Source organism: Drosophila persimilis, unplaced genomic scaffold, assembly GCF_003286085.1.
Source record: "Drosophila persimilis strain 14011-0111.01,24,50 unplaced genomic scaffold, DperRS2 tig00000572-arrow-pilon, whole genome shotgun sequence".
Taxonomy (NCBI): domain Eukaryota; kingdom Metazoa; phylum Arthropoda; class Insecta; order Diptera; family Drosophilidae; genus Drosophila; species Drosophila persimilis.
In genome coordinates, this window is record NW_020825321.1 from 2,093,340 (window position 1) to 2,106,976 (window position 13,637).

The window sequence follows — 13,637 nt, forward strand, 5'->3', positions numbered from 1 at the left end:
CGGATCACTGTAGTGTGTTCCAAGCGGAGGTTCAAGCCATCAATGAGGCCATTTCTATCGTCTCCAAACTACGTCTAGAAACGCACTTAGTGTGCGTCTTCTCGGACAGCCAAGCAGCTATTAAAGCTCTATGCTCAATATCGTCGAACTCAGCGAATGTAAATGACTGCCGCAGGTCTCTGCACGAGATCGCAGAGCAGTTAGATCTCTTCCTTATATGGGTCCCCGGCCACAGGGACATCAAGGTGAACGACGCAGCCGACGAGCTAGCCAGGCAAGGTACTACGATCACTCTCCTATCGGAGAGGGAGCAAGTAGCGATGCCTCTGGCTACCTGCAGGCTCCTCACGCCGAATTGTTCGAGCAAAATGCCAATAGCTGATGGCAGCAAACTGTTTCCTGTAAAGTCTCAAGATTGATATGGCCATATCGATCGAAAAAGCGCTCAGCAGAGCTGTACAGACTCAGCAGAGCACAGTGCTCTGCAGTTACTCGAGCCATTACGGGACACAGGCCGATCGGCACTCATGCCTCTAGACTGTCAATCCCTCATAACGACTTCTGCAGGAGTTGTCGCGACGAGGAGGAGGAGGAATCGGTCCCCCATTTCTTCTGCCACTGCCCAGGCCTTAAAAATCGTCGTCTTCGTATTCTCGGGGCCGCTTTCCACACGGACATATCGGACCTGTCCGAAATAAAACCAGGGACCTTGTCCAAATACATCCAAGCCTCCGGATGGGACTGCCCTTAACATGCAGTAGTATGCTCTCACGGTTCAGGCAACGAGAAGGGGCACATGCCCATGCGGCAACACAACGGACCTTTTATAGGTCCAAGTGAGCTCGGGGGCGGGAGGCTCACTTCCCCCCTCCCGGCTACCGCCTTAGCCTAACCTAACCTACGCTTCGAGACTTTTACATGGAGATACTGCAAATGAGATGCTGGAAACAACACCAGGTGTTCGGACTCTTAGCCAAAGGAAATTTCAAGATCAGGAAATGGTTTTCCAACGATACATTTTTACTCGATCAAACACCCAGTGAATATAGGGAAACATTTGGCAGCGAAGTAATCAAGACGGGTTTGGCATGGAATCCCACTTCGGATGAGCTATTGTTTTTATTATCTCCCAATCAAGTCCCTTCCAAACCAAATAAGCGAGCTGTATTGTCAACTATAGCACGATTTTATGATACTTGGACTTATAGGGCTTAATAAGGACTTAGGACTTAATAATGCAAAAATATTTATACAGCAGCTGTGGAAAGAAACGCATCATTGGAATGAAAGTCTGCCAGTCTCCTTACGCACAAATTTGATCCACTTTATTTAGCAGTTTGACTCTATGCCACAAATTTCTTTCCCGCGCCTATGGTTCCTTCAAAGTAGTAACCTTGAAATGCATGGATTTTGTGATACCAGCATGAGTTTCGCAAGGCGACAATGGAGTCAAGGCAAATCTTCTATATTCCATATCTCTTGTAGCGCCACTGAAGACTATTAAAATATCCAAGTTGGAATTATGTGGGGCAGCGCTACTCGCTCAGCTTATGCATGAAGTGTCTTTGATGAACTTCAATTGCTCTTATTATTGCTGGTGTGACTCCACAGTCGTTTTGGTTTGTATCCAGAATCAGTCACCAAACTTTAATGTATTTGTCGCTTATAGACTTTCTGTTATTGAGGAACTCACATCTGGAATGTCTTGGCTGCACGTGCCAACTGATCTTAACCCTGGCGATATGCTTTCTCGAGGATCATTACCAGCTGAGCTCATCGATTGTCATCTTTGCAAGTTTGGGCCTACATACTTGACAGCCAGTAAGGATCACTGGCAATCTTTTATCTCCCCAAGCTATTAATTTGGCTCAAGATCGACTCGCTTGTCTCATCCGATTGTACTCCATCTTTCTACTACTACGTCACTAATTTTTTTAAAGGGATCTGCCATCATCGGCGACCCTCAAAATACTAATCAAAAACAAATAAAAATTATAACGTTTCCAAAATCATTAAATTGTGAAATTATTGAACAATTATAGTCAGCGAAAAAAACGGTTGTCTCAACGTAACCCAAAGGAACAAATTAATTTACAGTGACTGCTTTACTGTATCTCTCGCTCGCACTCTTTGTCGTTTCGTTCAACGTTATCGCCGTTTGGCGGAGAAGAGCCATGTATGTGTTGCGACTATGTATTGGGTATAAATGTGGAGTTGCGGTCGCAGCAGCAATTTAAAACGTTCCCCCTCGTTTAATTTTTGTGTCCCGCTCTGTTTTCCGACTAGATCTGGAAAATTTCCTTGGTTTACCAAAGAGTTACCCAGTCTAAAAAACACAAATAAAGACTTCATACTAAATTTCAAGAAGTTGGCTCTCCTACTTCCCTCTCTCGCTTTGTAATAGCTCGGTCAAACTTTTCAGTTCTTTATGCTCAATACTATAAGAACTATTTACCTCGATGTAGGATACTTTTTTCACGGGACCCCAAAGAATTGTAAAGCTTCGTAAAGAGTAAGCGTAGAATTTCTTAATCATCACTTAATATCACTATACTTAATACCATTTCTTAATACTTCGGCAAATAATGATTAGGCAATCGCCGATCTTTTTTCCCAATTTTTCCAAACCACATATTTTGAGGAAAGTTACTCTGGTCATCCGTACCCATACGGTTTACCGAGGTCGAACGGAATTTTCAGCCCCTTGTTAAATGAACGTTTTCTACTTCATGATCCTAGACTAGTAGGCCGGTGTTGTTACTGGGTTCTGACGGAGTTCCCGTCTGTAGTCGCAAGTACTGCGCCAGCAAGTCTGACGCAAAAAATGATAGAGGTATAGAAAAGTTATCCGCTATACTTATATTGTTTGGGAAAAATTTAGCTCCGCACCTGAAAAATCTCTGCAAGTCACTTATATGTCCAACTCAGCATGGACTTATAAGGCGGCGATCAATCACCACGAATTCGTAAGAGTTTACCTCTTTCATTATTAAAGGCTTTCAAGGTTACTTACTGTAGGATGTTATTTACTCCGACTTTAGTAAAGCATTCGACTCTGTAAACATTTTGCTTCCAGCACATAAACTTGACCTTTTAGGGTTTCCACCGAACCTCCTGAGAAGGATGGAGAATTACCCTGGTGGATGATCTTGGTGTTATATTAAACGCCAAGCATAAGTTTTCTGAACACATTTATATCCTGGTAAATAAGGCCATGGGCGTGCTTGGGATTATAAAGAGGTGGTCAAAGCAATTTGACGACCCCTATATAACAAAGACTCTCTATACCTCGCTAGTTCGTCCGCTCTTGGACTACGGCTCCTGTGTATAGTGCCCTCACTAAAAAGTACACCAGGACCTCATAGAATCAGTAGAGAACAACTTTTTTCTCTGCGAGGCCTTAACTGAGATGCGGGTGTGAGACTCCCATCTTATTTTAGTAGACTGCTATTAGTAAACCTCTCATCCTTAGTTAAGCATAGAAAAATGTTTGGTGTGATTTTTATGCTATATGCTATAGACTCCTTCGCGGGCATTAAAGCACCTGGACCGGACGGGATATTCCCAGCCATGATGCAGGTGACCAAAGAGGTTATCACCCCATAGCTCTCTGCAATATACTTAGCATGCCTAAGTATGGGCTATATCCCTATCCAATGGAGAACCTCGTGAGTTGTCTTCCTCCCAAATGCAGGAAAGTGCAGCCACGTGAGTTCCATTTGCTGACATCTCCGGAGCATTCAATAACGTGGCAACAACCGCAATAACAAGTCGCCTAGAAGCGAATAACCTACACCCTGCAATCAACCTTTGGATCAAGAACCTTCTAAGTTGTAGACGGGTGCAATCGGAGTGGGGCACCGCTTACTCTAGCAGACTGTTAATTGTAGAAAAATGTTTGGTGTGATTTTTATACACAACTTGATCAACGGTGACGCAGATTACCCTGGTTTGTTGAGCCGCATAAGCTTCACGATTCCTACTAGATTCACTAGAAATAATAATAATAATATGTAATAATAATAATAATAATAGAAATAATCCGTTGTTCCGCTTTGTAGTTAGCTTCCTCTTACTAAATTACAAATACTCACATACCTTTGTCGTAATTAGTAATTGTATTTTTATTATACCCGATACTCAAAATGAGTATTGGAGTATATTAGATTTGTGGTAAAAGTGGATGTGTGTAACGTCCAGAAGGAATCGTTTCCGACCCTATAAAGTATATATATTCTTGATCAGCATCAATAGCCGAGTCGATTGAGCCCTGTCTGTCTGTCCGTCCGTCCGTCTGACCGTCTGTCCGTCCCCTTCAGCGCCTAATGCTCAAAGACTATAAGAGCTAGAGCAACGATGTTTTGGATCCAGACTTCTGTGATATGTCACTGCTCCAAAAATATTTCAAAACTTTGCCCCGCCCACTTCCGCCCCCACAAAGGGCGAAAATCTGTGGCATCCACAATTTCGACGATACGAGAAAACTAAAAACGCAGAATCGTAGAAGATGACTATATCTTCTAGAGTGCAAAATCTGAACCAGATCGTATAATTATTACAGCCAGAATCACGAAAACAATTTCACTCTTTCTCGCTCTGTCTCACTCTAACACACAGGTTTCATGGTCGGTTTTGCCAATTGCAAAATATGAGTTCAAGGATCTCAGAACCTATAAAAGCCAGAGCAACCAAATTTGGTATCCACACTCCTGTGATATCGGACCTTGACCGTTTCCTGTCCAAATTTCGCCACACCCCCTTCCGCCCCCGCAAAGGACGAAAATCTGTTGCATCCACAATATTGCAGATTTGAGAAAACTAAAAACGCAGAATCATATATAATGACCATATCTATTAGATTGCTGAATCTGGATCAGATCAGACCATTTTTTTAGCCAAAAGGAACAAATCAATTTGCAGTGGCTACGCAGCGCCCGACGTCACGCTCAGACTGATTTTCTGTCTCTCTCGCACGCACTCTTTGTCGTGTCGTTAAATATTAGCGGCGTCTGCCGGAGGAGAGCCATACTGACTTAGTATCGGGTATAACCGTAGAGTTGCGGTGTCCGCAGCAACTCACAACGTTCCCCCTCGTTTTTATTGTGAATGCATGCTTCTTTAAGTAAGTCTATTTATAATTTTCCTTTTGCGTTCCTTCTAACATTTTTAAAATTTCAATTGCAGCAGCATATTGCTAGTAGTGTTGGGTAAACATCGTTCAATTTACTGAATTTTTTTTTTATTTATTTATTAAATTAACAAATTATCTGTTAATAATGGTACTTAGTTACTAAAGGCGGAAAAAGATAAGTTAAAAGTTAGCTAAATTTAAATGATTATAAATATTGCATGCAATTAGTTTAAGAGACAGTTCAGGGGATAGGGTTTGACAGAGGGAGTTATAATTATGGCATAAAACCCTAAAAGGTTCATGATCAGCATAATTAGACCTACATATGGGTAGCCGGATAGGCCTAAAAGTACGGGTAGGTCTAGATGGAACGGCCAAGACCCAAGACCCAAGAGAGTTTGGGAGTCAACAGTCCTAAGAAGGAGCTTGGGCACGAACATTACGCCATTGCATATTCTGCGATGGTGCAACGACGACAGGTCAATAAGATTTAGCCTAGACCGGTAGGGTGGCAAGATTCTACCTGAGTCCCAGTTAAAGTTCCGAAGGGCAAAAATTAAAAATTGCTTTTGCACGGATTCAATAACAGCCTGCTGCTCTTTATACTGCGGGCTCCACACACAAGAACAATACTCCAATATAGGACGTACCAACGAGATGTACAGTTGTTTCGTAACGTACGGGTCGTCAAACTCCTTGGACCAACGCTTGATGGACGCTAAAACACCCTTAGCTTTATTTACAGTTGCAGCTATATGGGTGTTAAAACACATCTTATGATCAAAAAGGACTCCGAGGTCATTTGAACTCGAAATTCGCTCAAGGACATGATTTCCTAGAACATATGGGACAAAATGAGGAGCGCGACGGTAAAATGTCATAAGTTTGAATTTGGAAAGGTTCAGAAAAAGAAGATTAGTTGAACACCACAATAGTAGTTCACTTAGATCAAGTTGAAGGCGTGTGTGTAAATACCACTCAGAGTAAGAAAGACAGATTTTGACATCATCAGCATACATTAGTGTAGTAGAGCATGTTATAACTTGAGGAAGGTCATTCACAAATAAAATAAACAGAAGCGGGCCCAGATGACTTCCCTGTGGCACACCTAAAGTAACATTAACAGTATTTGACAATACGTTAGAAAACAAAACACGTTGAGTACGGTTAGAGAGATAGGACAAAATCCAATCTAGAAGATTCGTTGGGAACCCTAATAAAGAGAGCTTGTGAATAAGCAGAGCATGGTTCACAGAATCGAATGTTTTGCTGAAGTCCGTAAAAACTACATCCGTCTGCAAACCAATTTGAAAACCACGGTGGATTAGGTTAGAAAACTCAAGAAGGTTAGTCGATGTTGAACGATGTCTGAAAAAACCGTGTTGCGACGGAGATCAAGCTGCAACAAAGATGTTGCAATTGCCGGGTGACCAGGAACTCAAGAAGCTTCGGGATGGCGGAAAGCTTTGCGATACCACGATAGTTTTCAATGTTTGATCTTGAACCTTTTTTGTGAAGCGGAATGATATAGGACTCATTCCAAATTACTGGGAGACAAGACTGTTCCAAAGAGAGGTTGAAGAGAAAGGTCAAGGGTTTGCAAAGGGACTGGGCACAGTGTTTTAAGATGCAACTTGGTACCTTATCTGGACCCGCAGAAAACGATATGTCCATAGATGACAAACCTTCCAGAATAACGCTTTCCTCGAAAAAGGGCAGAAAAATGCTTTTAGCTTGAGGTAGCTGGTACGGATACGGAGTGGATGCGTTGTACATATAGACGAGTACGTTGTTTGGAAAAAGTTAGCGAATAAATTTGCAATACCAACAGCAGAAGCTTCTGTTTTGTTCTGGTAATGAAGGGACGGAGGAAAACCGTTTGACTTGCGCTTAGAGTTAACGAACGAATAGAATTTTTAGGATCACTACGAAAGTTACTACTACATTGTGAAAGGTAATGATTATAACACTGACTATTGACGGCAAGGAACAGAGAGCGAGCGGAGGAGTATAGAGCTAAGGCCAACGTGGAGCCCGACTTCTGGTACTTTTTATAGAGCCGGGATTTATTATTTTTTAAGTATGACAAATACTTGGAGAACAGGGAGGCTTGGACGATACAGGTACAGTGATATCTGGAACAAACGTATTGAGGGCGGAGTAAATAAAACTATAAAACGAGTTAACAGTTGCATCTATGTTCGGTAATGAATAAAGAAACGACCAATCAACACGCGAGAGATGTAGATCTAAATCGATAAAGTTTGTTTTGCGAAAACACTTTATGTGACAAGGAGCCATGGAACTGTCAGCACCTCCAGATTGTGTACACTCCAGTGATATCAACAAAGTTGGATGGTAAGGATCTTCAGGGTGAGATATTGGGCTTGCTCTAGATACCGTAGCAAGAGAAGCATCGTTAACAAACACGAGGTCAAGAAGTCTGTCCCTAATGTTTTTAACGGCATTAATTTGGACAAGGGAAATATCCGTTAGCCCATTGATAAAGTCATTATGGCAATTGGGAAACAACAGGTTAGCGTCATCACAAGGCAGCCAAGAAAGAAATGGGAGGTTAAAGTCCCCCATGACAATAATTCGATCATTGCACCCTAATGCAGAAACAACAGTATTAATTGCTGAGAGGTGGTGTAAGTAAAGCTCAGCTTCAGACCTGGGAGGAATGTAAGAGTAGGTTAAATAGAAAAATGCGGAGCCAACACGAACTTTGGCTACAACAAATTCAATTCCATGAATGTTATTGAATGGGAATAACTCAGATGAGAAAACAGATTTAACTGCAATCAGAACCCCACCTGCAAAAGATGGGCGGTCCATTCTGTAAATAGTGTTACTATCAATGAAAATTTCATGATCATTGACAGAGGAGTTAAGCCAGGTTTCGGTAAACGCGATGGCATCGAAATCAAAGGACGCGCTATTAGTATGAATTTGACGCAATTTTTCCAGCAAACTGCGAACGTTCTGATAGTGCATGAAAAAATAGTACATCAGTTTTTTGGAGCATGTTCGGTAATTCTTGGATTCGAGTTCGAATCTTTGAGAAGGAACTCATGCACAATTGTATGCTCAGGCCATATTGACGGTTCTAGAGAACTGGATATTAAAGAATCAGGGAGAAGAATTTTAAAGGATGATATGTTGCGCTTATGATTAAATGTATATTTAGTCACAACTATATCAACAGGCGAAGTGTTAAGCTTAGAGGAAAGATGTTGTTTAACATCCTCCGTTGTAGCCTCAGGAATAAGACGAGAAACAAATATTGCTTTTCGAGGGACCACTGCTCTAAGTTGAAGTCCCGAGCGAGATCGAGATGGTGGAGCCACTCCTAAAAGAGATCTCGGTCCAAGGGCAGGGGAATTGGCAGCAATGTCTGTAGCAGGAATTGGAGTAGGAATTGGAGTAGGAATTGGAGCAGGAATTGGAGCAGGAATTGGCAAGACGTCGTCAGCAACCAGCACACCCGCACTAGGAGCACTCACCGCGTCAGAAGTGACAGCCACAGAAACTGCAGGGATGGGATTGATGCTGTTGGGAAGTTGGGTGCTCGAAGGAAGCACATTGCTCGGTGTAAAGAACTCCGGAGCCACCGTTGGCGGATTTACAGATAACGGCGTGGCATGACTACACGGAAATGCTTCCGATGGATGAAGGTGGGAGGCAGGCGTACCAATCGGATTAGGTTGCAAGAGATTGGTATCATTACGCAGAATTTTCCGTCTAGGCGATTCGCTCAAGAGTTTGAGCCCAAGAAACTGTGATTCAAGGGCAAGAAAATTGTCGTTGAGAGCCATAAATTGTTTCCGGACATCCAGAAACCCAGTTCGAGTCTGTCTCATAAATGTGCGCATTTCGGCCTCAATCTCCCGACAAGCCAGACATGACCAAGACAGGCCCATGCGTTTCGAGATCAGATCATTCAGCCGGCCAAAACTTCTACCACCAGCACATTTTAGGTGGGCAAAATTGTCGCACAGCCAGCAGCTAAGAAATGAATCACCAATGATAACACCACCGAATTCACATTTCTTTGCAATCAGCTGCAGCGGCAATAATTCAAAGCAGATGATCCAACGAAGTGCAGAAAACGAGCAGTAAACTCACCAAAGCAGAGACACAAAAGAAAAGTCCACAGAGAGGGAGAGTATAGGCAATCCAGAGAGAGTGAGAGCAACAATGCGAGCAGCCCGCTTATGCTCACGAGAGAGTGTGGGCGATGCAAACGTTGATGCGCGAGAACAGTGCACACCGAAGAAGCGATAACGAAAAGCAGACTGGGCAAAAAACAATAAAAAATTGCCTGCACGAGTCCGATGCGTTACGTTGCAATATTGAATTTATATTAAACACTTGTTTACAAACAAAAAACTGGTGGTTAACACAAAGTAGATTCAAATTAAAGAGATGCGATAATATATCAAAACAAAGTCACAACAATGTTGTATGATATTTAGGCAAAGGGCGGAGAATGCGGGAGCAAGAAAAAAACACAACCGGCTTAAGCAAGAGCTAGAAGCGAATATACGAATAAGTTCGTTCGTTCATTTTTATGCAGTGAACTAAGTCGTTCTTTTAGTTCGTTCCTTTTTGTTCATCTTACTCGTTCTTTTTCGTTCATCGTTCTTTTTTGTTCATCGTTCTTTTCCGTTCGTTCTTTTTTGTTCATCGTTCTTTTTTGTTTATCGTTCGTTCTTTTTTGTTCATCGTTCTTTTTTTTCATTGTCCTTTTTGTTCGTTCTTTTTTGTTCTTTGGCCTGTTTTGTTTATCGGTCTTTTTGTTCTTAGTTCAATTTTAAAGTCTCATATCTAGTTTTAAGCTTATATGTAAATAATGCACTACAATTCATTGACGTTTTAACTTCTTAAATTTATTTTAATTCGTACTTAGTACTTGATATCGTTAGGACACAACCAACAGTTTCAATTAAGTATCTCGTTTTCCATTTTTTATGTATTAGAAGTCGGTGCTGAAAAAGAATAATTAATTTTACTTATGTTGTCCATTATAATTTTAAAATTATATATATATTATATAATTATATATATATATTATTATTATATATATTATATATATATTATATAATATTATATATATTATAATTTAAAAATACACACCTTTTTTCAGTATTTCACATATTATTATGTAAAAACATAAGGCTTTCAACCTTATTGGGCGTCAAAAGCGTCCGATTTCTCCAGCTGCGGAAAATAGGCGCTCACATGGCACCGACGTGGCCACCAAACAAAGACGTTTCAACGCATATTCGTATAGTCGTGGATATACATTTTTTCGCTGCGTCCACCAGATCAAAGGGTCCTGCTTTCTATTGATGTTCTCTTCTGCTAGGTATTTATCTACCTCTCTAATGGCAGCAGCCGTGTTACAGCTTGGCTTTGTTACTTGGTTAAACTGCTTGTCATACTCGTCCCAAATGCCACTTTTGGTTGGCGACGTTTTGACGGTTTCGATTTGTGAAGACAGATCATCAGCAACATTATCAACCAATCCCGTTTGAGCGATCTTACATTGTAGAGCTGCAACTCTTTTTTCATAGCATTCATCGGACCTAAAACCCCGTTTTTTAAATCTTGGGTCTAGTATGGTGCTCTCTGCATACAAAATATTATTTTCCAAATCCCCAAAACGTACGGTCAACTCCTCTTTGAGTTTTTCTACGACTGCCCGTAGAAAATCATCTTTTGGAATAGCTTTGGCTATGGATTGATGCAGCAATGTGGCCATTATAATAACCTTTGATAAGGTGACATTTTTCTCTGCTGAAATTTCAGTTGTTATTTCAGAAAATGGCTTCAGCACTGGCAATACACCATCAATAATTTCCCATTCTGCCTGGGACAGTACTAATTCAGGGCGTAGAAGGGAAATGACCACCATAACTCCATCTTTTAAAATAGACAAGCGCAGAAACATTTTGTATGTTGAGTTCCAACGTGTAGGCACATCTTGTGTCAGCTTAAGGTCGGGAAGATTTAATTGGCTATTCATTTCTTTGAGCTTCTTGAATCCGGATGAGCTGCGATTGAAAAATTCTACAATTGCCTTTGCTTTGACCCTTACACTGTCAATTGGTCCCAGTGCTTTCTGTACAATGATGTTCAAAGTGTGGGCAAAGCATGGAATATGGCGCCAATTTCCCAATTTTATCGCTGATACAATATTGGCAGCATTGTCTGATGTAATTGCAGTAATTTTATCTTCAATTTTCCAATCAGCTGCAACACTCTGAAGAAAAGAGCAAAGATTGAGGCTTGTGTGCCTCTCACCGAACGCTTCACAAGCTAGCATATGCGAAGATAGTTCCATATTCGTCTTGTCTATGAAGTGTTAGCTATGTAACTCTCATTGGTGAGCGATGTCCATCTATCAGTAGTGAGACAAACTCCATATGCAGATGCTATCTTCTCTTTCACATTGGCAATTAACTCACTGTGTATATTTGGAAGTAGCACATTAGACAGCGTTTTACGTGTGGGCAACTTTTATCCAGGGCAATTTGAAACGTCCTCTATCAACTTCTTAAAATCCGGCTTCTCCACGATCCGGAGAGCATGATGGCCTTTGGAAATCATTCGCACTAACTGTTTGTCTAATTGCTCACTTTTACGCGCTGTCGGTGGATTCTGAACAAATGCAGTTATTTTTTGCTTCGATGTTGTGGCGGCAGAATAACTGGCTTCAGTACTTCCTTGTCGTTCAATTTCATCGAGAGAAGCTGGGTGTTTCAACTTCAAATGCCGTGTCAAATTGCTCTGTGAACCTCCGGCTATACTCAAATCCGACTTGCAGTACTTGCACTTTGCCTTTTTGTCATCTATAGCGTCGAAGTGATTCTATAAAGCACTAAATTTACGTTTAAGCGACATTTCAGAACAGTTTAATTTTCTTTTCAACTTTCTTGCCAGAGTCCGCCACAACAAAATGTGAAAACGCCATTTCGTTTTTGTCTTTCACCCCTAATACACTTGATAGACCTACATAATGGCGGACGCAGCCCCAGCCCGTGGTGGATTCCGTGGCGGTTTTGGCTCTCGTGGGGGTCGTGGTGGACGCGGTCGTGGCCGTGGACGTGGTGGCAAGGAGGACTCCAAGGAGTGGGTTCCAGTCACCAAGCTAGGTCGCCTGGTGCGCGAAGGCAAGATCAAGTCCCTGGAGGAGATCTACCTGTACGCGTTGCCCATCAAAGAGTTCGAGATCATCGACTTCTTCCTGGGCTCGGCTCTGCGCGATGATGTGCTGAAGATCATGCCTGTGCAGAAGCAGACCCGTGCCGGTCAGTGTACCCGCTTCAAGGCCTTCGTTGCCATCGGTGACAACAACGGTCACATTGGCTTGGGCGTCAAGTGCAGCAAGGAAGTTGCCACCGCCATTCGTGGCGCCATCATCCTCGCTAAGCTGTCCGTCGTGCCCGTGCGTCGTGGCTACTGGGGCAACAAGATCGGCAAGCCCCACACCGTGCCCTGCAAGGTTACTGGCAAGTGCGGCTCCGTCTCAGTGCGTCTGATTCCCGCTCCCCGCGGTACTGGCATTGTCTCGGACTTGTGGAAGGAGATGCCTCTGGGCTCCACTCCCTACCAGGCATACTCTGACTTCTTGTCCAAGCCCACAGCTCGTCTGCACGCTGATGCTGAGTGAACCCATGACCCAGGGAGGAAAGAGTGTGCCAGCGATCCCCGCGAAAAACCAACATCAACGTTGGTTTTTTTTTCTTACACCCTTCCTGGACGTTGACATGCAATGACTGCATCTTACAAAAGACGATGCAGTTACTGCACCGTCAAGTGGCCCGTGTGAAACCAGCGGAAGGCTGTTACACGCGGATCCCAGGCAAAACGCAGCCCTCCTACCGCCCAACCGACCAAGGGGCGCTGCCGCATGATGAACGGCGCGTAGCCGAACCGAACGCGAACATGCAGGAAAGATAGTTGTGAGACTAATATTCGGGGAAAATTAGTATTACACTTACTAATAAACTAAGTATGCATTAAAAATACAAATACAAATACCACTAAAATTGCTAATTCTAAAAAAGGTGTGTGAGGATTAGTCACTTAATAAGAGGAAGAGAATTAATGGTGGATATAATATGGTAGAGGGAATTATAATCCGAGCATAAGACCCTAAACGGCGCATGCGAGGAATAATTCGATCTAAAAAGTGGAAGGAACAACGGTATAAAATTTCTAATGAGGAGGAATCTTGAAGCTTATGCGGGTCAACAGATCAGGGCTGTCTATGTCACCACATATCAAATATCAAGATGTGCACAAAAATCACACCAAGCATTTTTCTACGGCTAACTAAAACTAGCAGTCTACTAGAGTAAGATGGGAGTCTCACACCCGCATCCCAGTTAAGGCCCCTCAGAGCAAAGAGTAAGCCGTATATCGTCCTGGTGTACTTTGTATTGAGGGCACCATACACAGGAGCCGTATTCTAAGATCGGACGGTATAGAGAGTCTT

General features: G+C 42.5%; 1 protein-coding gene across 1 annotated transcript; it reads left to right on the plus strand.

Annotated features, from left to right (window-relative positions):
• The first annotated feature begins 12,134 nt into the window (after positions 1 to 12,134).
• LOC6603273 (40S ribosomal protein S2) lies at positions 12,135 to 12,809 on the plus strand. Its single transcript, XM_002028218.2, has one exon. The coding sequence runs from the start codon at positions 12,156 to 12,158 to the stop codon at positions 12,807 to 12,809; it is 654 nt and encodes a 217-aa protein (XP_002028254.1). The 5' UTR covers positions 12,135 to 12,155.
• The last annotated feature ends 828 nt before the right edge of the window (positions 12,810 to 13,637 follow it).